Source organism: Phyllobates terribilis, unplaced genomic scaffold (genome assembly GCF_046119375.1).
Source record: "Phyllobates terribilis strain yellow unplaced genomic scaffold, ASM4611937v1 Scaffold_1__5_contigs__length_1240528914, whole genome shotgun sequence".
Lineage (NCBI taxonomy): Eukaryota > Metazoa > Chordata > Amphibia > Anura > Dendrobatidae > Phyllobates > Phyllobates terribilis.
Window position 1 is genome coordinate 960285722 of NW_027362761.1, and position 24035 is coordinate 960309756.

Genomic DNA, 24035 nt, shown 5'->3' on the forward strand with positions numbered 1-24035 from the left:
TCTACCTTGGAGAATTCCATGGGGATGAAGCTGCTGCCCAGATGACTGGACTTTGTCTGCATAGAGTAACTAAGGTTTTCTTGTTTTTTAATAAAAGGACCAAGAAAAACATTTTAAAAGTATACATAAAAATGAAAACATTTTGCATTTGTTTGTTTTTTATTTTATTTTCCCTGCCCGTAGTAAAATACTAATCATCCGGCATCTTCAGTTCTTCCTGGCGCCTCTCTAGTCCCGCCTTGCCATCTTGTGACTACATCTCCTGACTGGCCAGAAGTCAGAGGTAACGGTCAAAAGCTCTCATTGAAAGTTTATGAGAGCCTCGTTCTGGCTCTCATAGACTTACAATGAGAAGTAACTTCCAGTCCACTCAACAAACACATGAGCGATCAGACAGGTCACAACCAGCAGAAAATTACCAGAACAGCGCTGAGAACAGAAGATGACGGCAACTGGCAAGTATATTATTAGGGGCAGTGTGCATGCATTAGTGACACCGCTCCTTTTATGAAATTAAAAAATGCTGGAGTGGTGCTTTAATATAAGCAACTGGAAATAAATATTATGAGAAAAGTTGCCATATTTAAAATGTGGGTATAAGGCTGCATTCACACATCCATGTGAAATGTTGGTGTGTTTCCTAATTATTTTACTGGAGAGAACACAGATCCATTGAGTATGTTCTATTCTCAGCACGGTGGCTCAGTGGTTAGCACTGCACCCTTGCAGTGCTGGGGTCCTGGGTTCAAATCCCACCAAGGACAACATCTGCAAGGAGTTTGTATGTTCTCCCCGTGTATATGTGGGTTTCCTCCGGATTCTCCGGTTTCCTCCCACACTCTAAAGACATTCATATAGGCAATTTAGTTTGTGAGCCCCAATGGGGACAGTGCCCATAATGTCTGTGAAGCGCTGTGGAATTAATGTCACGATATAAGTGAGTAAAATAAATTCTGATACTTAAAATCAGATTAAAATTGGACATGCTTGAGCTTCACGGATCACATTCTTGGATTCGTCATTTTAACTAATGTCTGAATAGATTAATTTTACTCAATGGGTCCGTGTGCTGTCCAATAAAAAATTGGACATTTTTATTTAAATGCAGCCTTATGGTAGGTGCACATGGTGACTTTTATACCCCGGTGCATCGGCCACGTTTTCCATAGTGGAAGCTGTTTCAGGAAGGCTTTCTTGAAGGGGCTTCGCCAGCGGCTCTTCCATTACCAGTGTCTTTTACTCTGTTTGTTGAGTATACAGAGTGGGCACCACCTGAAGAATATAAGCATGTCTATTCTTTTACCCACTTTACTGTTTCTGACCCCTGAAGCATTAGATGAAGTGACATAAGACAGAACATGTAAATAGCAATGTCCTTACGACATTGCTGCGCACTATGTTCATTTTACAGCGCCCAACTGAAAAGGTCGGCATGTGCACATAGCCTTAGGGTTCTAGATGTGAATACACTAGCAAATGGCTGTTTTTTATCCTACTAGATCGCTGAATTAGAACCTTATGATGTGGTTTTGTTATAATTGCTTTCTACTGAAACTCAAATATCCTAAACTATGAAGGTTTATTGCAGGATCATTCAATACATTAATAAACAGGTAACTTAGATCTAAGGAAAATGCTAAAGGGTCCAGTTTTGTAACATGCTGAATAGGCTCTTAAGAGGACCGGTATGTGCATAATAAATGGAAGAAGTACCTTGAGAAGGCATTAGAAGCATTTTCTACCATTTGCATCTCCATTATAATGATTCTTTACTTCCTGAGACATTAGTTATTCTGAGTACCTGCTGTAAAGATACAAATGAGACAACATAAAACATGCACTGGGCTATCAATATTCTACTGTTTGGTATTTTACCTATATATTATAATGTACTATGTGCATCCAGTATAATTAATGTGGAAGATAATACTTAAGATAGGAAATTTTTGCTACACATGACGGAAGACAGCATATTTATGTATATTAGTAATGGATATCATGTAATATTAAAGAGAGTTTGTCAGCACAAAATGACCATTCAAATCAAGCACTGGCGCTCGGTGCACCCTTGGACCAGCCGAACAGTTCAATGCACCTTTCTATATGCTTGTTTTCCTTCTATCTCCGCTCTACTCTTCCTTGATTGACAGCTCAGGCTTTACTGAGCCAAAAGAGAGTGGAGATAGAGGGAAAACAAGTAGGTGGGAAGCCGCACTGACTTGTTTGGCCATATCAAGGGTGCTCCGAGCCCCTGTGCGTGGTTTGAACAGTCATTTTGAGCTGACATAGTTCCTTCAAAAGATTGCAGTATATGCAACATCACACTATATGTACTCAATGGTACACATGCAAATACAAAAAAGTTGTTCCATAATAAAACATCACAAAATGTGTAGTCTGTTGTTGGTCTACAAATATCTTAGGACTATATATATTTTGATTGAAGCTAAGTAATGCTAGCATTTTCTTTTCCAGCTTCTTGCAGAACGATGGCCCTTTGCTCAGTCACCCATTGGATTGTGTCTTTGCAAGCTGGTCCCATTCATACAGAAGGCTTCTGTTGGAATCACAGTGCTCAACCTGTGCGCTCTAAGTGTAGACAGGTACCTTTTCCATTTATCGTTCATAAATCAGAATGTTTTGTTCCTATAGAGATTCCATTATAAAGTCTTCTAAAACTAATGGGGAAGTTGTATTCGCTTCTAGAGAAACAAGAACTTGGTTAATAATCTAAAGATCAATTTTTTGGTAAAATGGAAAGCAGAATCTTGAGCCACCTGTGGATCTCTGTTTAATGAGCTTTAGAACAAAAATATACGTTACTCTTTAATGATAGGTGCTCGGGTAGGATACCACTCCATATAGTCACTATACAAAAAATCCATCACTCTCCAATGTGCAATGAAGAAAGTGTAGCTTTATTGGAACAGCAATCCAGATAAACGTAACTTTTCGGACTAACATTAAGACCTTCCTCAGACAGATTGCAGATTGGATAGCCATGCTAAATGAGGGACGGAGCAATAGGAGCGCACATCACTAGGGCTGTAGCCCATTTTCTATTTTACAACTTACTCCATCCCTCATTAAGTGTGGCTATCCAATCTGGAATCTGTCTGAGGAAGGTCGTAATGTTAGACCGAAACATTATATTTATCTGGATTGCTGTTCCAACAAAGGTACATTTTCTTCACTGCACATTGGAGAGTGATGGATTTTTTGTATAATAAATGAGCTTTAGTTATGTACAATTGAATTATTTCTTAGCTCTAAGCAAAGCCAGAACTAGATGATCTGATGGTAGATAAACTCATCACAAAGGATGGCAAAATGGCTGAATAAAGGGAAGTTGTAATGTTAATGTGCTATGAATGTCCGCTCTCTATCTGAAACTCAACCTGAACTTCATCTGCTCCCGCCGTCTACTCACCTCCCTAAATCTGACATATCCCTCTCCTTGTGTGGCACCACAATAACGCAGCGCCAGCAGGCGCACTGTCTGGCCGTTGTGTTTGACACCAATCTTTCCTTCACCTTCCATATACAATCTCTTGCCAGCTCTTGTCACTTGCACCTGAAGAACATCTCTAGAATCCGCCCTTTTCTCACCATGGAAACAGAAAAAACCCTCATTGTCGCCCTCATCCACTCCCACCTGGACTCCTTTAATTCTCTTTTAATTGGCCTCCCCCTCACTCGACTTTCCCCTCTCCAGTTCATCCTTAATACAGCAGTCAGGGTCATCTATCTGGCAAATCGTTACTCGGAAGCTTCCGCTCTGTGCCAGTCATTGCATTGGCTCCCCATATATTATAGGATCCAATTTAAACTGCTTGTTCTCACCCACAAAGCTCTCCACAGTGCGGCACCCCCCTACATCTTCTCCCTCATTTCTGTTTATCGGCCTACCCGTTCTCCACGCTCCTCATGCGATTCTCGACTAATATCCGTACTAATCTGTACGTCCCACTCCCGGTCCCAAGTGTTATCCTGAGTTTCTTCCCCAAGAAATTAGAACTAATCACAACTTACACAGTTTTAGGCACTCCCTAAAAGCACATCTGTTTAGGGCGGCCTATCACACTCCCTAATCTAAGACTTTTTTTTACTATTTCTCTAAACATAATTCTCCACCAAACTCCACCGCACCCAAAAGCACTACAAATACTGGCTGGTGACGAGCTCATGCAGCCTTTACCTATCCTCCATTCCCTCAAGATGGCTGGACCATCATTGTAAATAAGCCCCTGTACTTTGTGTCACCCCCACCTCATTGTAGATTGTATGTTTTTATGAGCTTGGTCGTCATTATTTTTGGTTTAATTATTGTATTATCTTTAACTGTTACTTATGACTGTTGTATATGAACCTCTGAATTGTAAAGCGCTGCGCAATATGTTGGTGCTATATAAATAAAGATTATTATTATTATGAAATCACTGAAAGGACCATTAGGTCATCTTGATTTAGTGGCATCACATCTTGCTACTAGTGATGAGCGAGCATGCTCGATACTCAAGATTTACAAGCATGCTGGGGTGTTTTCCGAGTATCTTCAGCGTGCTTGTGTGTTATGTTTTATTCACTCCATGCTCATGATTTACGACTGTTTAACAGCTTTAATACATGTGAGGAATGCCTGTTTCTTAGGCATTCCTCACATGTATTAAATCTGTCAGAAAGTCGCAAATCATGAGCACGGAGTAACTAAAACATAACACCCGAGCATGCTGAAGATACTCGGCTAGCACCCGAGCATGCTCGCCGACAGGGTTATCAGAACATACTCGCTCATCACTACTTGCTACCTATACAGGAACAATATAGTTCTTGGACCTGTATAAGAGGGAACTTCTAATTACACTGTCAAATCAGTTTATCCCCTTGTTTGACATTTCTCTCAAGACATTTGCACTTTAAGCTTTCTTCCCACAATCAGGAAGCCTGAATTTCTGCTACTTTTCGACGTGGCAGTATCTTCAAAGGGTAGGTTCCCCTCTAGTTCAGCATTGGCGTAACATTGGCTGGGATGTCCCAATTTCTTTGTATTGGCTTACAGAATTCTGGGTAGTTCTCCACAAATTTTTGACAGATGTCTATTTACACCAGATGCAAGATGATAACAGCATGATGCTTTACTTAACCATAATGTGTTATTCCTTATTATGTCTTCTGAAGAGGATTCATGATGGCTTTTTACAGGGGTTTCAATAGAACAAGTTTTTACCAGAACATTTCCGACCATCTGTTAGCACTCAGACAACAACATTTAACATGACTTTCAAGAGTGAATAAACATGAGTGGAGATGATCTGCCAGTGAGATGTGCATAATGGCAATGAGCAGAAATAACTAGTGCCAATCTTTTAGATATTTTTGTATTTTGAATCGAACTTAATTAAATTAATCAAAGCATATTGTAAATGTAGAAAGAAAGTATAATTATCTTCTAAAATGTGTGCACGCCTGAAGCGATAACCACCTAAAGGCTTTTCATTCATTCTAACAGTATATTTTGTCATTTCCTCAGAATAACCGGTTCACAGTCCATGAATAATCCTAACATCTGTATAAACAGTTAAACTGATAAAAATCAGACTTTAACCACATGTACTGTATGCATAATATAGGAAAATGTGATAATAGCTCCTGCAACATTGAAGATTTGATTAGAGAAGGCAAGTCATGGATAACACATTTTAATGGATTTTTTTTACTATTTTAAATAGCCCCCAAAAAATACTGATAATCTGCCATCAATCAGAATCCAATGATACTGCATTAAAAGTAAAAGCATGCCCCCAAAGCTTCACAGAAATATGCCAATCCAGGAGCCCTCTTGCCTGATTTCTTCCCACAGTAACAAAAGTGTGAGATCTTTATTAACACATAATTCACAAGTATTTTAAAGGGAAAACACTTTTGCAAACATTTCTCCATAATGTTCTGATCCATCTAAAAAAAGTAATACTAAAAAAATCACCCATTTGGTGTCTCTAGCTCCTTTGGTGACAGAAAACAAACAATCTGTAGTCTGATCCTGCAGTAATATTATTATCCATCACTCTGCTACTTCTTGTTAATCTACCAAATGTAAGAAAGAGGAACAGTTGGAAGATAAAATTATCAGACTACACATGACCATTTGTAGTCTGTTACCAAAGCGACAGTCAACTTGCTAGCTGTGGTCGGGGAGAAAAAGCTAGCAACATGTATTTATAGAATAATACATGCGATTAACGTGGTCTTCATGTGTTACTCATAGACAACAACCCAAAGACATCAAGATCTGCTTTACAATGATAAAAATCAAATAATTACTCAATTATGAATCATTATTAATAGATAATGAGGACTTTTCACCAATTTTGTTATGTTGAACTGGACACATAATATATTAGTGGCTGCAAAGCGCAATAAAAAAAATTGTGTTTTTTGGGGGGTTTTAGCCTGTCCATTGTGGATACTAGCAATCAAAATATATTGCACCTAATGAATTAACTTTTGTTAATTCCAAGTAGGTGTTATCAGATAGCTTTCACCGGGGGCATTTACTTCTCCATGTATGATGCTGACCAATCATAGCAGGCAGTAATACACTGGAGAAAGATAAACACCCCCCAGCATAGTTTATATCATGTTTCTCAGTGTGTGATACATCTCTGATCTCCTGGTCTAACCTCCTGCATGATTAGAAAGTTCTGGAGAGTAGAGCACAGACGACTAACACCTTTCAGATAAGGTCAATATATTAGCAGAGCAGGCTGTCATTTTACGTCTCACACAGAAGTAACCAGCTCTGCTCTCACTGCACACTGTTTCCAAGTTGCTGTGAGTACAACAGACATAAGTGTGATATTGACACCTATGAACTCATTTCTAGACAGGCAGCGTTAGGGGAGGAGCAGTACAGTACAGTACAGTACAGAGAGGAGGGGAGCTGATGGAAGGATTTGTAATGTGACACAGGTAAACTCAAAAACTTTTTCTAAAACTTATTAGTCATCTGTGTTTAACTCTCAGCACTTTCTAATCATGCAGGAGGTTAGACCAGGAGTTCAGGGTTGTATCATCACATGTCACACACTGAGAAACCTATTTTAAGCTATGATGGGGGGGTGTTCTTTTCTTTGAGTGTTGCTGCCTGCTTATGATTGAGCAACATCATACAGGGAGAAGATGTGTATGCCTCTAGTAAAAACTATCTGATAATGCCCAGTTGGACTTGACAAAAGTTAACCTTTTAGGTACCAAATAGGAGGAAAGGTAAAGGAGGGGTAAAATTAAAAAAATATATATATTATTTTGCTCTGCAGCCAGTATTATATTGTCCAGTTCAACATAAAATATTTGGTGAAATTTCCTCTTTAATAACAACAAGAAACTCCATTTTATATTCTAGGCTTTATCTTTAAACAAATTAACATTTACTTGTGATGAAGTATTCATCTATATTACAAATAAACAGGGTCGGACTGGGGCACCGGGACACTGGAGAATTCTCCGGTGGGCCCGGGTCCTCAGCAGGCACCCGAGCAGGACGCATGGGGCCCCTGGTTAACATGACCACTGGTGCTCCGCACTGCAAGGGCCTGGAGGGTCAGGAGGGCCCTTGCAGTGCAGCTCTTGAGGGCAATCTGGCCTGCTTCTTGGACCCCCAGGCTCCAGGAGGGCCATGGCCAGATTGCCCTCATCCTGTGTGGCAGGCAGGGAGCGATCCCTCCAGCTCCGATGCCAACAGGAGGAAAATGGCAGCGGAGCTGGAGGGATCCATCGTCAAGTCTGCTTCCTGCCCTGCTCTTCCTCCCTGACACAGGCTTGCGCTGCTTGATGACGGCATCATGCAGCGCAAGCCTGTGTCAGGGAGAAAGATGCAGAGGACGATGCCTCGGCGGGGGTACGTTTTTTTTTTAACTAATACACTGGACTGGAGATGGGGGGAAATGGGGACAGCAATGGTGATGGAGGAGGTGGAGGGAGATGAGGGAGAGCAATGGTGATGGAAGAGGTGGGGGGGAGAAGAGGGAGAGCAATGGTGATGGAGGAGGTGGGTGGAGATGAGGGAGACCAATGCAGATGGAGGAGGTGGAGGGAGATGAGGGAGAGCAATGGTGATGGAGGCGGGAGATGAGGGAGAGCAATGGTGATGGTGGAGGGAGATGAGGGAGAGCAATGGTGATGGAGGAGGCGAGGGGGAGAAGAGTGAGAGCAATGGTGATGGAGGAGGTGGAGGGATATGAGGGAGAGCAATGGTGCTGGAGAAGGTGGCGGAGAAGAGGGAGAGCAGTGGTGCTGGAGGAGGTGGGGGGAGAAGAGGGAGAGCAATTGTGCTGGAGAAGGTGGGGGAGATGAGGGAGAGCAATGGTGATGGAGGAGGTGTGGGAGAAGAAGGAGAGCAATGGTGAAGGAGGAGGTGGGAGGAGATGAGGGAGAGCAATGGTGATGGGGAGGTGGGGAGAAGAAGGAGAGCAATGGTGAAGGAGGAGATGGGGGAGATGAGGGAGAGCAATGGTAATGGAGGACGTGGGGGGAAATATGGCATGGCAATGGGGGAGGTGGGGAAGATATGGCATGGTGATGGAAGAGGTGGGGGAGATATGGCATGACAATGGTTATGGAGGAGGTGGAAGAGATATGGCATGGTGATGTAGGAGGTAGGGGGAGATATGCATGACATGGTGATGGATGAGGTGGGGGAGATATACATGGCATGGTGATGGAGGAGGTAGGGGGAGATATGCATGGCATGGTGATGGAGGAAGTGGGGGGAGATATGACATAGCACTGGTGATGGACGAGGTGGGGGGGATATGGCAATGATGACGGAGCAGATGGGGGAGATATGGCAATGATGATGGAGCAGGTGGGAGAGATATGGCAATGATGATGGAGAAGGTGGGGGGAGATATGGCAATGATGATAGAGCAGGTGGGGGTAGATATGGCAATGATGATGGAGGAGGTGGTGGGGGAGATATGGCAATGATGATGGAGGAGATGGGGGAGATATGCAATGATGGAGGAGATATGACAATGATGGAGAAGGTGGGGGAGATATGACAATGATGGAGAAGGTGGGGGAGATATGACAATGTTGGAGAAGGTGGGGGAGAGCAATGATGGAGAAGGTGGGAGAGAGCAATGATGGGGATGGGAGGGAGCAATGATGGAGGAGGTGAGGGGAGAGCAATAATGGAGATGGGGAGAGCAATGGTGGAGGTGGGGGAGAGAAATGATGGGGAATTATTTGGATGCTATATGCTGTTAATATCTGGTCTGGTCACGGTGTGGTGGTATTTCTTCCTTGTATGTGGTATTATTCGGTCACTAGGTGGTGGTAATAAGTGGTCTGATCATGGTGTGGTGGTATTTCTCCCTTGTATGTAGTATTATTCGGTCACTATGTGTTGATATTATGTGGTCTCGTCATGGTGTGGTTGTATTTCTCCTTTGTATGTGGTATTATTCAGTCACTATGTGGTGGTAATATGTGATCTGATCATGGTGTGGTGGTATTTCTCCCTTGTATGTAGTATTATTCGGTCACTATGTGGTGGTAATATGTGGTCTGGTCATGGTGTGGTGGTATTTCTCCCTTGTATGTGGCATTATTCAGTCACTATGTGGTGGTAATATGTGGTCTGATCATGGTGTGGTGGTATTTCTCCCTTGTATGTAGTATTATTCGGTCACTATGTGTTGATAATATGTGGTCTCGTCATGGTGTGGTTGTATTTCTCCTTTGTATGTGGTATTATTCAGTCACTATGTGGTGGTAATATGTGATCTGATCATGGTGTGGTGGTATTTCTCCCTTGTATGTAGTATTATTCGGTCACTATGTGGTGGTAATATGTGGTCAGGTCATGGTGTGGTGGTATTTCTCCCTTGTATGTAGTATTATTCAGTCACTATGTGGTGGTAATATGTGGTCTGGTCATGGTGTGGTGGTATTTCTCCCTTGTATGTGGTACTACTGGTGTTGGTATAGTGGATTGTGTTGTGTATGGCAGTCATTTGTTCTCTCTGATATTAATTAGGAGAAGATTCTTTATTTCCATTAGTGATTAAATACTTGGATCAAAATGCACTTACAGGGGTTCTCCAGGGAAAGCAAGTAATCACCTCTCCACAGGATAAGTGATAAATTATTGATTAGTGGGGGTCTGACTGCTGGGACCCGCCCCGATTGGTAGAATGTGGAGCTTTTATCCCCATTAGACTGGAGCTCATGTGCGACTTGACCACTGATCCATTCATTCCCTCAGTGGCTATTCTTGTTTTTTTTCTGGAAGCCCCAAAGAGAATGAATGGAGCTGCAGTCAGACGTCCCACCTGCTGCTGCATTTTAAAATGGGGATAAGTGTCCTGTCAGGGATAAAACTTCACCATTCTTCCGATAGGTGCGTTTTCCAATGTTCGGACGCAAACGATCAATAAGTGATCACCGATCCTGTGAATCCCATGGATCGGTGATAACTTGTTTTAACCAAAGAACCCCTGTAATGCAAACTACCGTAATTCGGCATCCCAGTTATGGTGATGCACAGTAGATGTGCCGGAGCCGCCTGTGATTTACAGTCGACGCTCCACTATAACAGGGATATAGGCTAAAAGTTATTTGCATATTGCTGTAGGGTGGGCCCTGAGGATCAATTCCTCCTGTGGGCCCGAGACACCCCAGTCCAACACTGCAAACAAATATGTAAAAGTAAAAATATTGTTTTGTATCAAGTAGTTTCTTGTATTCCCGCTGAGCCAAGTTTTCTAAACAGATAAAGGTAGTAAATACTGAACTACACCCAATTACATCTAATCACTGAATATAAGGCTACAGAGAAGTTCAGCACAAATTCCCAAAAATATTCTAGCTCCAGCTGATTTCTCCCAGAATGTCTTCCTGCCTGCTAAGAAATTGAGATATTCCCGTATAATACTGCCTTCTCACGCAGACTTCGAGTAAAGTAACAATCACTCATTTTGGCTGTATTTGCTTAAGGCACAACAAACACATTAGTACAAATGGCACTGACTTCCCTATCCTATAATGCCAATAGCATATTATTGTATGCTAAATGTAAATAATGTAAATGATCCCATCCGATACATTTGTTGAGAATTTCAAAAGTTTAATGTCCTTAATGAAACCGGTAACCACAGTTCTTGGACACTAATTAAAACCAGACAGCAAAATACATGAATCCAACAACACTTCTGTGATCTTCCTCTGCTTACACTGCAACACAGACATCTGCATGGAGAATGTGTATGATTGCTCTGTTAATAAAAACAGCCAGATGTGGATCAGCACCAGACAGAACATCCTACACAGCTACCAGTGACCTCACTTCTCAGAAGACTCAACTAGTAAATTACCATCAAAGCCAATGGCATAATCTTCAGTAATCTCCAGTAATGCAAAGCAGCAGGTACACATCTACAAAATGTGGACCGACAAATTAACTAGTGTTTTACCATACAATCTTTAACCTTTACCATTCTTACACTTAGTTACCAAGAAATCATCTGAGAATCATAAATAAGAATAAATATGTACAATAGAAATTATTTCAGGTTAGACTCTACTTATTGATTGAGGCTTGCTACAGACATAATGTGAAACTTAATGGGAACGTGTCACCTCGGAAAATGTTGCCTGGATACTGAAATTAACTTATTTCCTTCTGGGAAACGCCGGCTTTCAGTCATAGGGGAATACATGGAGTGGCTGCCGTGACAGCTCACTAAACTATGAGTGGGGGCTGTAAGCACATCCCAGCACTTTGACTGACAGCTCGCTCTGCACAGATGAACTACAGAGTTGGCTGTCAACCAAAGTAATATAAGTTGATAAAAAACAGGGTATTTAGTTGACATGTTTTTTGCAAAAAATGTATACTAAGGCGCCCTACCAACGTCAAGGTAACCCAGATCAGAGCAGTCCCTATCTGATGTATTTAAAAACTGATCATGTGTATAGTACCTATATGAGCAGATCTAACAGGTAATGTCCATGTGGACACGCTGCAGAGGATGGCATTTTATGTGCATGGCCCACAAGGGAGGGGTGGAGACCTCCCTAATCTTGCTGTTACTTTTTTACAACAGAGTATTTTTATAGGTTTGTTTTACTGTGTCCTTGTGTGTTTCAGTCTTTTGGTGGTGTGAACACTGTCCCACCGACTTGTTCACCGTGTGCATGGCCCATGTGTTTGTATCCAATTCAAAGTAATATAAGTGCATTTTCTCCCAGTAGCCACACTTTCAGTAAGGTGAACGGGCAGCATTGTAATGCTATTTACCCTACATCTACAGGTACATAGCGTTTTCCAAGGTGACAGATACCCTTTAAATCAGAGATTGATATATAGTTCTGTAGAATAAAGCAGTATTACTTGAAACTAATTGACTGACATCTCTGTTCTAGGAGTCCAGTGGGTGATGGGATCTAATGACTGACAGCCTTTCTAGTTTGAGTGTGCATGTAGACATAGCTGTCAATTACTGAGGAAGACCACCCAGTTGACGTCTGAACTCAGAATGAGCAGAGATTTAGGATAAATGAAAAGTCATACTGAATAACCTTTTAATATTGAGTATTATCTTGTTTTAAATTACATGGAAACCCACAGCTGCATTTAGCATTTGTGGTTTGCTCACTCAGCCAAACCAGATCTCACACTTTGCACTGATGCAGTACACCGAAACACAGTGTCTACAAATTGAGATTTTAGTTTTGGCTTTTATCCTAAGTCACGTGACAAGGCTAGTTAGAGAGTCAATATTGACTTTTAGGATTGCTACTTCCTATAGGTGGCACTAGAGTTCTAGTCCTCTTCCTCTCTGAAGAGACTATTTGCATATTTCCCAGAGGAGCATTGTGGCTTAAAAGTCTCCTCACCTTGACATGCTTAACATGTCACTCTCCTCAAGGAGAAATGTTACCCTTTTGATACTGGTTTGCACCTTAAAATCAATCACCACTGATACTTACAGCTTAGCTCAGATCCTAGAATGTAGAATTCTATCTTTTACAATTCTAGCTAGCAGATTATATAGACACTGAACTACCAACTGGCTTCAGGGGGATTTCAAGTCATAGCAGTAAAAAAGCTAGCAGAATTGTGAATGCAGCTCTGGATGAGCATCAGTAAATAACAAGTAATATATTTACAAGAAATATTACACATTTTATGCAGACATAATCTATAAACACGTTACTCTATCCATTAATCAGACTTTATCTTTTATTTAATTTGGAGAGTTTACTTCCCATCATTTCTCCTTTTGTTAAAGGCACATTGAGTGATGTTGACCTCGTGCTGTACGTTTTCCAGTACTGATGTGTTTATAATGTGTGTTTCTTGGGTATATGTCTTACTAATGCAGTCATATAAATGTAATGGTAATATTAAGGGCAATGCCATACTATTATATATAAAATTATATACAATGTAACGTGAAAGATTGATAACTTTGAGTAGGAAGACAATTTGGACCTTTGTAAACTCCATGTACATGTTTTATGCTGTTAAATTATATATCTTATTGTATACATGTTTGTTTATTTAGGTACAGGGCAGTAGCATCCTGGAGTCGGGTTCAAGGCAATGGAATCCCTCTTATCACAGCGATTGAAATAGTCTCCATCTGGGTTCTCTCGTTTGTCCTTGCCATCCCTGAGGCTATTGGATTTGTCATGATACAGTTTGACTACAGAGGAGAAGACATTCGTACTTGCATGTTCCATGCTACATCACCATTTATGGAGGTATGTATAATATATGATGTTCTTGTTTGCATGTGTTCATCTTTGAGGTCAATGCCATAAGCACAGACCCTGAATGGTGGGACAAGAAGTGGCTATGGGTCTGTATAACTTGTGTCACTGGTGTTTCCATGAGGCACCATATTCTTCCCTAGGAGCAATGCGCACCTTCATAGTATGACATGTAATCCTGCATACTGCATTTTTTCTTACTTATTTGCATGGAGTCCTTGAGAAAAAAAACCTCCATGTTCCTCTGTATAAAATCAGAGGCACATAGAGGTAAAGTATGAACTGCAGGCTATGGATAAAATATTTTGCCAAAAAAGCAATATTTTTCATGAATCTAGTCTTGGGTTATGGCAAATATGTGACATTGGTTATTACACATTGGATTTAAAAGCAGACTGCAGGTTTAATATGCCACCAATCCTGGATTGTAATGCAGGTTATTGGTTTGTACCAGGGATGTCAAACTCAAATACACAGAGGGCCAAAATGAAAAACTTGGACAAAGTCACGGGCCAACCAGTATACAGTATAATGGACCCAACATAGTCCTCCATACGGAATAATGGGCCCCACATAGTCCTCCATACAGAATAATGGGCCCTACATAGTACTCCATACAGAATAATGGGCCCCACATAGTGCTTCATACAGAATAATGGGCCCCACATAGTCCTCCATACAGAATAATGGGCACCACATAGTCCTCCTTTCAGAATAATGGGCCCCACATAATCCTCCAAACAGAATCATAGGCCCCACATATTCGTCCATACAGAATAATGGACCCCACATAATCCTCCATACAGAATAATGGGCCCCACATAATCCTCCAAAGAGAATCATAGGCCCCACATATTCGTCCATACAGAATAATGGCCCCACATAGGGGTGGTGGTTTTAGTGTCGTGGGCCAAGTATAATCACCCTGCAGGCTAGATTTTGCCCACGGGCCAAAATTTGACATGTATGGTTTGTACGATTTATTGAATGGTGGTTTTATATATTTAGTTGATTGACCCTGGATATTAGAGATGTAGTTCTTCAGAGATCCTGTAAAAACTAAACGAGCATACACATAGAAGGAATTACAGTGTGGTCCAAAATTCTCAGGAGCAGCTTTCTCTTGTGGAGCTGTACTGTATGGTTTAAGACAAAAAAAAGATAAAATGAATGTTAGAGGGCTGCCAGGTATTATGCGCCTGTTCACGTCATTGGAATAGGGCATGTGCGCAATACCCGCCAGCGAAGCATGCATCCATGCAGGCACCAGTTGATGGAATGTCATCGGTGCCGCTCACCTCCTGATTCAGAAGAGAGTAGCATCATAGCAACTCTGTAAGGACATTCACAATGTAAAAACCTTCAATGATGTATATACGCAACGGTCATCAGACTGCAGACACTATGCTATGTCCATGTCACAAATAAAGATGGTATGATCTGAGATTTTGTTGTAGGAACATGAAACAAGAGAGATTCCCACAGAAAAATTTTGATAATACTACATGTTAAATCTACAAACGTAATGACAAGTCAATACGATATGGATTCATGTCCTGTATACTGTAAATGTGAGATGTCCTTGAACTTATCCAGCAATGTTCCACTGCCTACATTAATGTAGCTAACAATATCACTTGCAGAATGGTCTTTGAAGTTCCACATTAAAAAAAGTAGTATATGCTTAGGGAGCTACATTAGGAAAGCGCACTTCACACATTGTGGATGACAATAGTACTACTGTAATTTGTAATTTATTTATTAGGAACATGAAAGGCAGTTTATACTCTTTTGTAATGAATGATGAAAGGCATGGAAGGACAAAGAGGTAACTCAGCAAAGTTTACTTTGAAATTTTAATAGGCCTCCTAGTTTACTGCATTACAACACCCATTGTAAAATATGAGTAATGTTTCATTACATCTTGTATGGTGTACAGTATATACTTATCAGTGAATATATTACATTGAATATATCACTAAAGGTGTATAACTTGTAGCAACATAAGATATATTAGTAAATATATAGTCTTAAACCCATATATCAAATTAAATCATTGTACTCATGAGTCAAAATTTACTTCAACTGTGAGCTGGAGCAGTCTGAGTATCTGGCCAGTATATTAATTTATACAAAGAACTATGAAAGAGAATGCTTCCGTTCAGTGTCGGACTTTGGTGCCATGGGCCCACCAGTAACCAACTCCAGGGCCCCACTTTTTAACTACATGTAAATGTGACATTATCCTCAATCATAAATTTATATAACAATGAACTGGGTAGATTATTACATGAATATGTTGCTGCCTTTGTCTGTACATAGTGATTCAAGTATATTGTGCCAAGTACTGCTCATACAACAGGGTGGTGGCCCACTCTTTCACAGGGGCCCACCGGAGGATTTTCCTGTTCTCCTGTGGGCCAGTCCAAGTCTGCTTCCCTTTATAATATAGGGCTTCTTCAGCAAAAGCATGTAGATATGAGGGCTTCACCACTAGTGGTTGAGGTTTTTGGCAAACCTAAAAATATTGTTCAATTTATCTTCCATTGTGTCCTGAACCCAGCATAATGGTAAAAAGAGATTATAGACACAGAAAGTAGTTTATGATGACTTTTGTAAAAACCACCTCTCCACTTAGCGCTTTGGCAGTACCTTATCACCAGCCCCACCTCACAGTATGAGGCAGTGTATCAGGGCGTGGATGCTTTATGGAAGCGTAAATAAATGTTAATCAATTGACAGAGTCTATAAGTCTTCAGTAAGTGAAGGCGTTTAGACCTTAATGTCAAAGACCAAAATATCAAAATATGGAAGATGTGTACAGAAAAAGCAAATGAAGGTATCCAGCTATTTTGATATAAAACTTCACCAATTTATTAGTACATTAACAATATTGCATCAAGGCAAAAACCGACATGTTTTGGGCATAAAACTATCTTTAGTCATGGTCAGTTCTATGTCCAAAAAATGTTTATGCCTGGATGCAATATTATTATTGTACCTGGCACCTTTTAAGTTGTACTAATAACTTGGTGAAGTTTTATATGCAATCGACTGGATACCTTTGATTGCTTTGCCTGCATCTCAAGCCAAGAAAGAGCTTTTACTTTCCGTGCTAAGGCTCTTCACAGGCAATCTACGGGAGCTGATGAACCTTGTACTTTCTGCTTAAGATGTGTACAGAAACTTAGCTGTGCATCTAGTGTCGATACCCTGCTTTATATACACCTTCAACATTGTACTACAGCTGTCACTTAATCATCCACATCCTAAGGTTTCATTCAGATGTCCATGTTTCACATCCCTGTTCTGTCCATTGTTCTCATGGAAGTAACTATTATAATAAATGGAGCTGTTCACATGTCTATGTTTTCTGGTGGACCTGTTACAAAAAAATAATGGAGACAGACATGTCCGTTTTTGATTCAAGTTATGGATCAAAATTACAAATATAAAATGATCGGTCCATGAAAAATCACTGACAGCACACATTGTAATCTCTGTGCAATCTTTGTGATGTCTGTGAACATCATTGCAATGGGTAGGAGAAGCTTTGTAATTAATTTTTTTCGTATAAGTAAACTGACACACTGAACAAACCCCGATAAAACTCGATCAAAAACACTGATGAAAATCAAGCCATTTTTTGCAAATGTGGAAAATCACTGATGTCTGAATGAGGCCTAATAATAATGAGGTGACTCTGCTCATTTTGTCCAAGACTGCACAGCAAAGTAGATAAGTGAGCTGTAAAAAATTGGAAAGTGTAAGTCTGTGGTGCCTGCTCTAAGTTAGAACTAGAATATTTCAAGAATTTATTTAAGTGCAGAGTCACATAAACATGTATAAATTAATTAGATAGGACAAACATTGGCTTCATTTTTAATGTATAAATACATAGTAATGTATAAGACAGAGACAGTGATCAATGAGCTGCGTTAGGAAAGAACATTAGAGTATAAGAAATGCAACACATGTATCGGTATCATTTATGGTCAAGCATTTCACGAACTTTGCCTCGGATGCCTGAAGGGTCATATTGTTAGTCGCTCATGTTCAGTGGAATACTGCTTTAACAAGAACTGTTGAGCAGTGCTTATCTCTCTTTGAAATCGACATGCTAGGCCTCCAGAAGTATCGTGGTGCACAAGGAAGCCTGCTTTAAATGCACTCTTCCTGTTGAAAATTGTTAACATCTGGACCTGCAGGGAAAACAAAAGCACTTTTATTCTTTTTAGTCGGGCCCTGATGTAAGATGAGAGGGACGCCCTGTTCAGTACCCGTATTTAATCAGTCACAGGCCCTCCACAGAAATATATTATTTCACATATGAGGGCAGGAAAATAAAATACATTACCTTTTTACATTTTGGTTCATATTAACATACCCTTCTTTTTCACTTTTTATATTCTTTACTGCTTCCATAATTTTTATGTTTGTTATAACACAACAATAAGTCACATTTACAAAAATTGACAATCTTATAGAAAGCACTTGTCGTTTTCCTGTAGTATTCACCCAGTGTTTTCTGCCACTAGGATCATTCTTATTATATCTCTAGAATAATGATTCTGATATCAGAGCTATATTTTGTTTCTAAATAACTTAAAGCATACCTTTTGGTGACTCTTCAGAATAAGCTGTCATGTGTATGAGATAAAATGCTGGAAGCTGCAGCACCTCTTTCTGTGTTTCCCTCTGCCTGTTCTCTCACAGTGCTCCTCCCCCCTCCACTCCCCTCTACATAAACTTAAAGGGAACCTATTATCAGAAAAAAACACTATTACCTGCAGATATGGGGTTAATCTGCAGGTTAATAGCGATATTAACCTGCCCAGCGTCCGCACTTAGCCGAACACTGCGGGGAGAAAATGGCAGCATTCCGGTTTCAGTCCCCGGCCCTGACTACAGGCTCTAAATTGGGGCCGGCTGTCAGTCAGGGCAAGGGGCATGGTTACAGCCGCCACTCTGTATACGACTCAACCCGCGCAGGCACCGCCCCCGTGACTACAACCAGAACGCTGCCGGGGAAAATAAAGTTAATTTTCTCCCCGCATCATTCGGCTAATTGCAGGTGCCGGGCAGGTAAATAATGCTATTAACCTGCAGATTAACCCTATTTCTGAAGATAAATAGTGTTTCTTCTTTTGACAGATTCCCTTTAAGCAGCTATAATCTGATACTTCAAAGAATGACTCATATGAGGAGAAAAAAGCCTATTTCTCTCAAAACATATGTTGCAAAGTTTCTTCTGTATTATTGATTTATGCAGAGGTTATTGAAAGGTCAGTGACCATTTAAGCATAAATTGATCTTTCACCCTGGGCACTTGAATTGGCAACTGATTTATGCAACTCGTGAGTTTTTCATACATGCTTTCATTCCTGGCCCTATTATAGTATTTAACAAAAAAAATCAAGCTATGTACTGTCAACACATTTCTTAATTTGTGAGATATAATCACAGCTGTTTGTTATGTGTATGTGCTCTGTATATATCAGGAGCAGTTTTTTAGTAATCCATGGCCTAACGTCCATAGCATAAATGTGGTTATAGCTTAGAATTGGCCATTTTTGCAATAAAAATGTCTACTTCATATACTTTTGTGTAACTTTGTTTCACTATTGACAAGCAAGAATCTCACAATATATGGAAAGCAACGAACAATGTACTGAACCATGGCCACATTGCTTAGTAGCTACAGTTGAAACCAGAAGCTTATATACACTATATAAAAAGACACATATGCATGTTTTTTCTCAATATCTGACATGAAATCAGAATAAATCTTTCCCCTTTTAGGTCAATTAGGATTACCATAATTTTTACTATTTGCCAAATGCCAGAATAATGAGAGAGAGAGAATGTTTTAAGGCATTTTTATTACTTACTGCAAAGTCAAAAGTTTACATGCATTTCATTAGTATTTGGTACCATTGCCCTTAAACTAAAAGAATTGGGTCAAATTTTTGGGATATCTTTCCACAAGCTTCTCACAATAGTTGATCGGAATTTGGGCCCATTCCTCCTGACAAAACTGGTGTAACTGATCCAGGTTTGTAGGTCGCCTTGCTTTCACCTGACTTTTCAGCTATGCTCATACATTTTCAATAGGATTGAGATCGGGGCTTTGTGATGGCCACTCCAAAACATTGACTTTGTTATCCTTAAGCCACTTTGCTACCATTTTGGCAGTATGCTTCGGGTCATTGTCCATTTGGAACACCCATTTCCGCCCAAGCTTTAACTTCCTGGCTGATGTCTTGAGATGTTGCTTAAGTATTGCCACATAATCTTCTTTTCTCATGATGCCATCTATTTTGCGAAGTGCACCAGTCCCTCCTCCAGCAAAATAACCCAACTACATGATGCTGCCACCCCCGTGTTTCACAGTTGGGATGGTGGTCTTAGGCTTCTAAGCTTCTCCCTTTTTCCTCCAAACATAACGATGGTCACAATGCCCAAAAAGTTAAATTTTAGTTTCATCAGACCACAGGACATGTCTCCAAAAATTGAAGTCTTTGTTCCTGTGTGCATTTGCAAAAATTAATCTGGCTTTTTTATGTTTCTTTTGGAGTAATGGCTTCTTCCTGGCAGAGTGGCCTTTCAGCCCATGTTGATACAGTATTGACACAATCTTACCAGCTTCTGCCATCATCTTCACAAGGCACCAAAGCACGTTCATCTCTGGGACATGGAACCCGTCTCCTTCCTGAGCGGTATGATGGCTGGACATTCCCATCTTGTTTGTACTTGCGTATAATTGTTTGTGCAGATGAACGAGGCACCTTCAGGTATCTTGAAATTGTACCCAAGGATGAGACAGACTTGTGCAAGTCCACAATTCTCTTCCTGATATCTTGGCTGTTTTCTTTACACTTTCCCATGATGCTACACAAAGAAGCAGTGTGTTTCAGGTGTGCATTAAAATACATCCACAGGTGTGTCTCTAATTAACTCAGATGTTGCCAAAAAACAGAAGCTTCCAAACACATGAGATCATCATATGGGCGGTCCAGAATTGTTTAAAGGCATAGTACTCTTAGTGTATGTAAACTTTTGACTTTGCAGTAAGTAATAAAAATGCCTTAAAACATTCTCTTTCTACCATTATTCTGGCATTTGGCAGATATTAAAAATTATGGTAATCCTAATGACCTAAAACGGGAAAGGTTTATTCTGATTTAATGTCAAATATTGAGAAAAACATGCATATGTGTCTTTTTATATAGTGTATGTAAACTTCTGGTTTCAACTGTATATACAGTTAGATCCAGAAACAATTAGACAGTGACCGAACTTTTGTGATTTGGGTTCTGCATGCCACTATTTCAGAATTAAAATGAAACAACTGAGATGCAATTAAAGTGTAGACTTTCAGGTTTAATTAAAGGGGTTGAACAAAAATACCTTGTGAAACGTTCAGGAATTGTAACCATTTTTCTACAATGCCTCCTCATCTCAGAGGCTGAGACGTAATTGGACACATTAACTTTACCATAAATAAAATGTTCATTTTTAATACTTTGTAGATAATCCTTTACTAGCAATGACTGCCTGAAGTCTGGAAACCATGGATGTTACCAAATGCTGGGTTTCCTCATTTGTGATGCTTTGCCAGGCCTTTACTGCAGCTGACTTCAGTTGTTGCTTGTTTGTGGGTCTTTCTGCCTTAAGTTTTTTCTTAAGCATTTGAAATGCATGCTCAATGGGGTGAGATCTGGTGATTGACTCGGCTATTGCTGAATATTCCACTTCTTTGCCTTAAAAACTCCTGAGTTCCTATTGCAGTATGTTTTGGGTCATTGTCGATCTGTACTGTGAAACGCCATCCAATCAGTCTTGCTGCATTTGACTGAATCTGAGCAGAGGGCATAGCCCTGTACACTTCAGAATTCATCCAGCTGCTTCTGTCTTCAGTCACATCATCAATAAACACTAGTGACCCAATGCCATTGGAAGCCATGCATGCTCATGCCATCACACTGCCTCCACCATGTTTTACAGAGGATGTGTTGTGCTTTGGATCAAGAGTCTTCGTCCCCACGTTATGGTACAGGGTGATCTTAGTTTCATCTGTCCAAAGAATGCTTTTGCAGAACTAGGGTGGCTTCTTTAGATGTTTTTTGGCAAAGTCTAATCTGGTCTTCCTGTTTTTTAAAACTGATTAACGGTTTGCACCTATGGTGAACCCTCTGTATTTGCTCTCATGAAGTCTTTTTATGGTAGACTTAGTTATTGAATCACTTACATCCTGGAGAGTGTTCTTCACTTGGATGGATGTTGTGAAGGGGTTTTCTTTACCATGGAAAGGATTCTGCGATCATCCACCACTGTTGTCTTCCATGAACATCCAGGCTTTTTAGAATTTCCAAGCTAACCAGTGCACTCTTTTTTTTTGCAGAATGTACCAAACTGTTGATTTGACCACTCATAACATTTCTGCTATTTCTGATGGATTTCTTCTTTTTATCAGCCTAATTATGGTCTGTTTCACTTTCATTGAGAACACCTTTGAGTACATGTTGTGGGTTCACAGCTTCAAAATGCAAATGCCACACCTGAAATCAGCTCCAGACAATTTACCTGCTTAACTGATGATGGATTAATGATGGAAAATCCCATGTAGCCAGTGAAAGAGCTTTTGAGATAATTGTCCAATTACTTTTTGTCCCTTTTAAAAAGAGGCAGCTACATATTAAAGAACTGTAATTCGTAAACCCTTACTACAATTAGGATGTGAATGCCCTCAAATTAAAGCTCAGAGTCTGCACTTTAAGCCTATAGTGATTATATAACTGTATTTTGAATATGTTTTGGTTAAATGGCTAAAATTACAAAACTGGGATCATTGGCCAAATATTTCTGAACCTAACTATATATGTACTATAGGAAATGAATAGTTAGCTTGTTAAGGCCACTATACACATTACATCAAAATTTGCCAAATCTTGAGTTTTCGTTGGTACCAGCTACTTTGTGTGGTGCCCTCATGAAAATTTAACAGTAGATGATGGTTTGGAATGAAAAGGGTCAGGAAGGTTGAATTTACACCCCCAGTCGTTTTCTTCAAAAATAAGTAGCTGTCAGCCATGACTAGTAATGGCTTTCTAGAGCTTCCCCAATGAAAAACTATAAACGCTTGTCCAAGCCAAACATTCATGTGTGTGTGGAAGTTGAGAGAAATGGCTGTGGGCCAAGTATATGTGGACACCTTTCAGGAAGCATATGGAATTGGTTACCACTAGCTGGTACGGTAAATGAGTGGCAACATGTGTGCTCTATTTGAGAAGGTAATTTAAAACAATGAAAATTAATATTTTTTTATTTTCCTTCTAGTTTTACCAGCAAGCAAAGGATTGGTGGTTGTTTGGCTTTTACTTCTGTGTTCCCCTGGCATGTACCGCAATATTTTATACATTAATGACATGTGAAATGCTGCACCAAAGGAAAGGAAGTCTGAGGATAGCCCTGAGCGAGCATCTTAAGCAGGTAAATTGACATTACATTATTCATATTTTATCTGAATATTTGGGGAGGTGATTTTGTGTATGGAGATGGTATACAGATCTTTGTGGCTCATTGTTTACCAAGATCAAATATTTTACTAGTATGATCCTACAGAGGTACCTCTTAGCATAGTTCCCAACATTTCTGTGGACTTAAATCGATCCCGTCCTTCGGTGATTGCCCGAATCCCTCACAGCCCATCCTAGGAATGCCCACTTTTGGTGAGGTTTTCAAAAACCCTGTCCCCTTTTGATCCCAGAGCATCAGGAAATACCTGGACAGCTGGCAACTATGCCTCACACAGTCCTTTTTTCAGCATCTATAAATAACAAAACAGTCCTCACTCTGGGTAAGGCAAAGTAAATCAAACGATCACACCAACTTCGTCTTACAGGAACCTCTCAGGCTGCAGTACAGATTATCCCCCAGCTCTGTGTTTCTACAGCCTCAGCACACTACTCCTACTTGAGCTAGACCAAGTGTATTTTTTGAGGCCAGCAAGACAGGGACTCGAGTATGGGAGCGACCTCTCCCACCCAAGCTCTTTTGTTCGCTCCTAAGTCCGAGAACCAAAATCCAGTCAAAATAAAAACCATCTGAGTTTCTATACCTACCATCCAGAACCTCACCTCCTGGTTTCTTAATATATATACAGTACAGACCAAAAGATTGGACACACCTTCTCATTTAAAGATTTTTCTGTATTTTCATGACTATGAAAATTGTACATTCACACTGAAGGCATC

General features: G+C 40.3%; 1 protein-coding gene and 1 long non-coding RNA gene across 2 annotated transcripts in view; one reads left to right on the top strand and one right to left on the bottom strand.

The window, feature by feature from the left end:
- EDNRA (endothelin receptor type A) overlaps positions 1–24035 on the top strand; it is a 71963-nt gene that overhangs the window by 24771 nt on the left and 23157 nt on the right. Inside the window, exons 3-5 of the mRNA XM_073642507.1 lie at positions 2476–2603; positions 13572–13770; positions 23119–23271. Of these exons, the coding sequence (XP_073498608.1) occupies positions 2476–2603; positions 13572–13770; positions 23119–23271 (480 nt within the window). The remainder of the gene's footprint in view (positions 1–2475; positions 2604–13571; positions 13771–23118; positions 23272–24035) is intronic.
- LOC141155955 (uncharacterized) overlaps positions 15849–24035 on the bottom strand; it is a 36909-nt gene continuing 28722 nt past the window's right edge. The window contains exon 3 of the long non-coding RNA XR_012247590.1: positions 15849–17981. This is a non-coding gene — a long non-coding RNA (uncharacterized lncRNA). The remainder of the gene's footprint in view (positions 17982–24035) is intronic.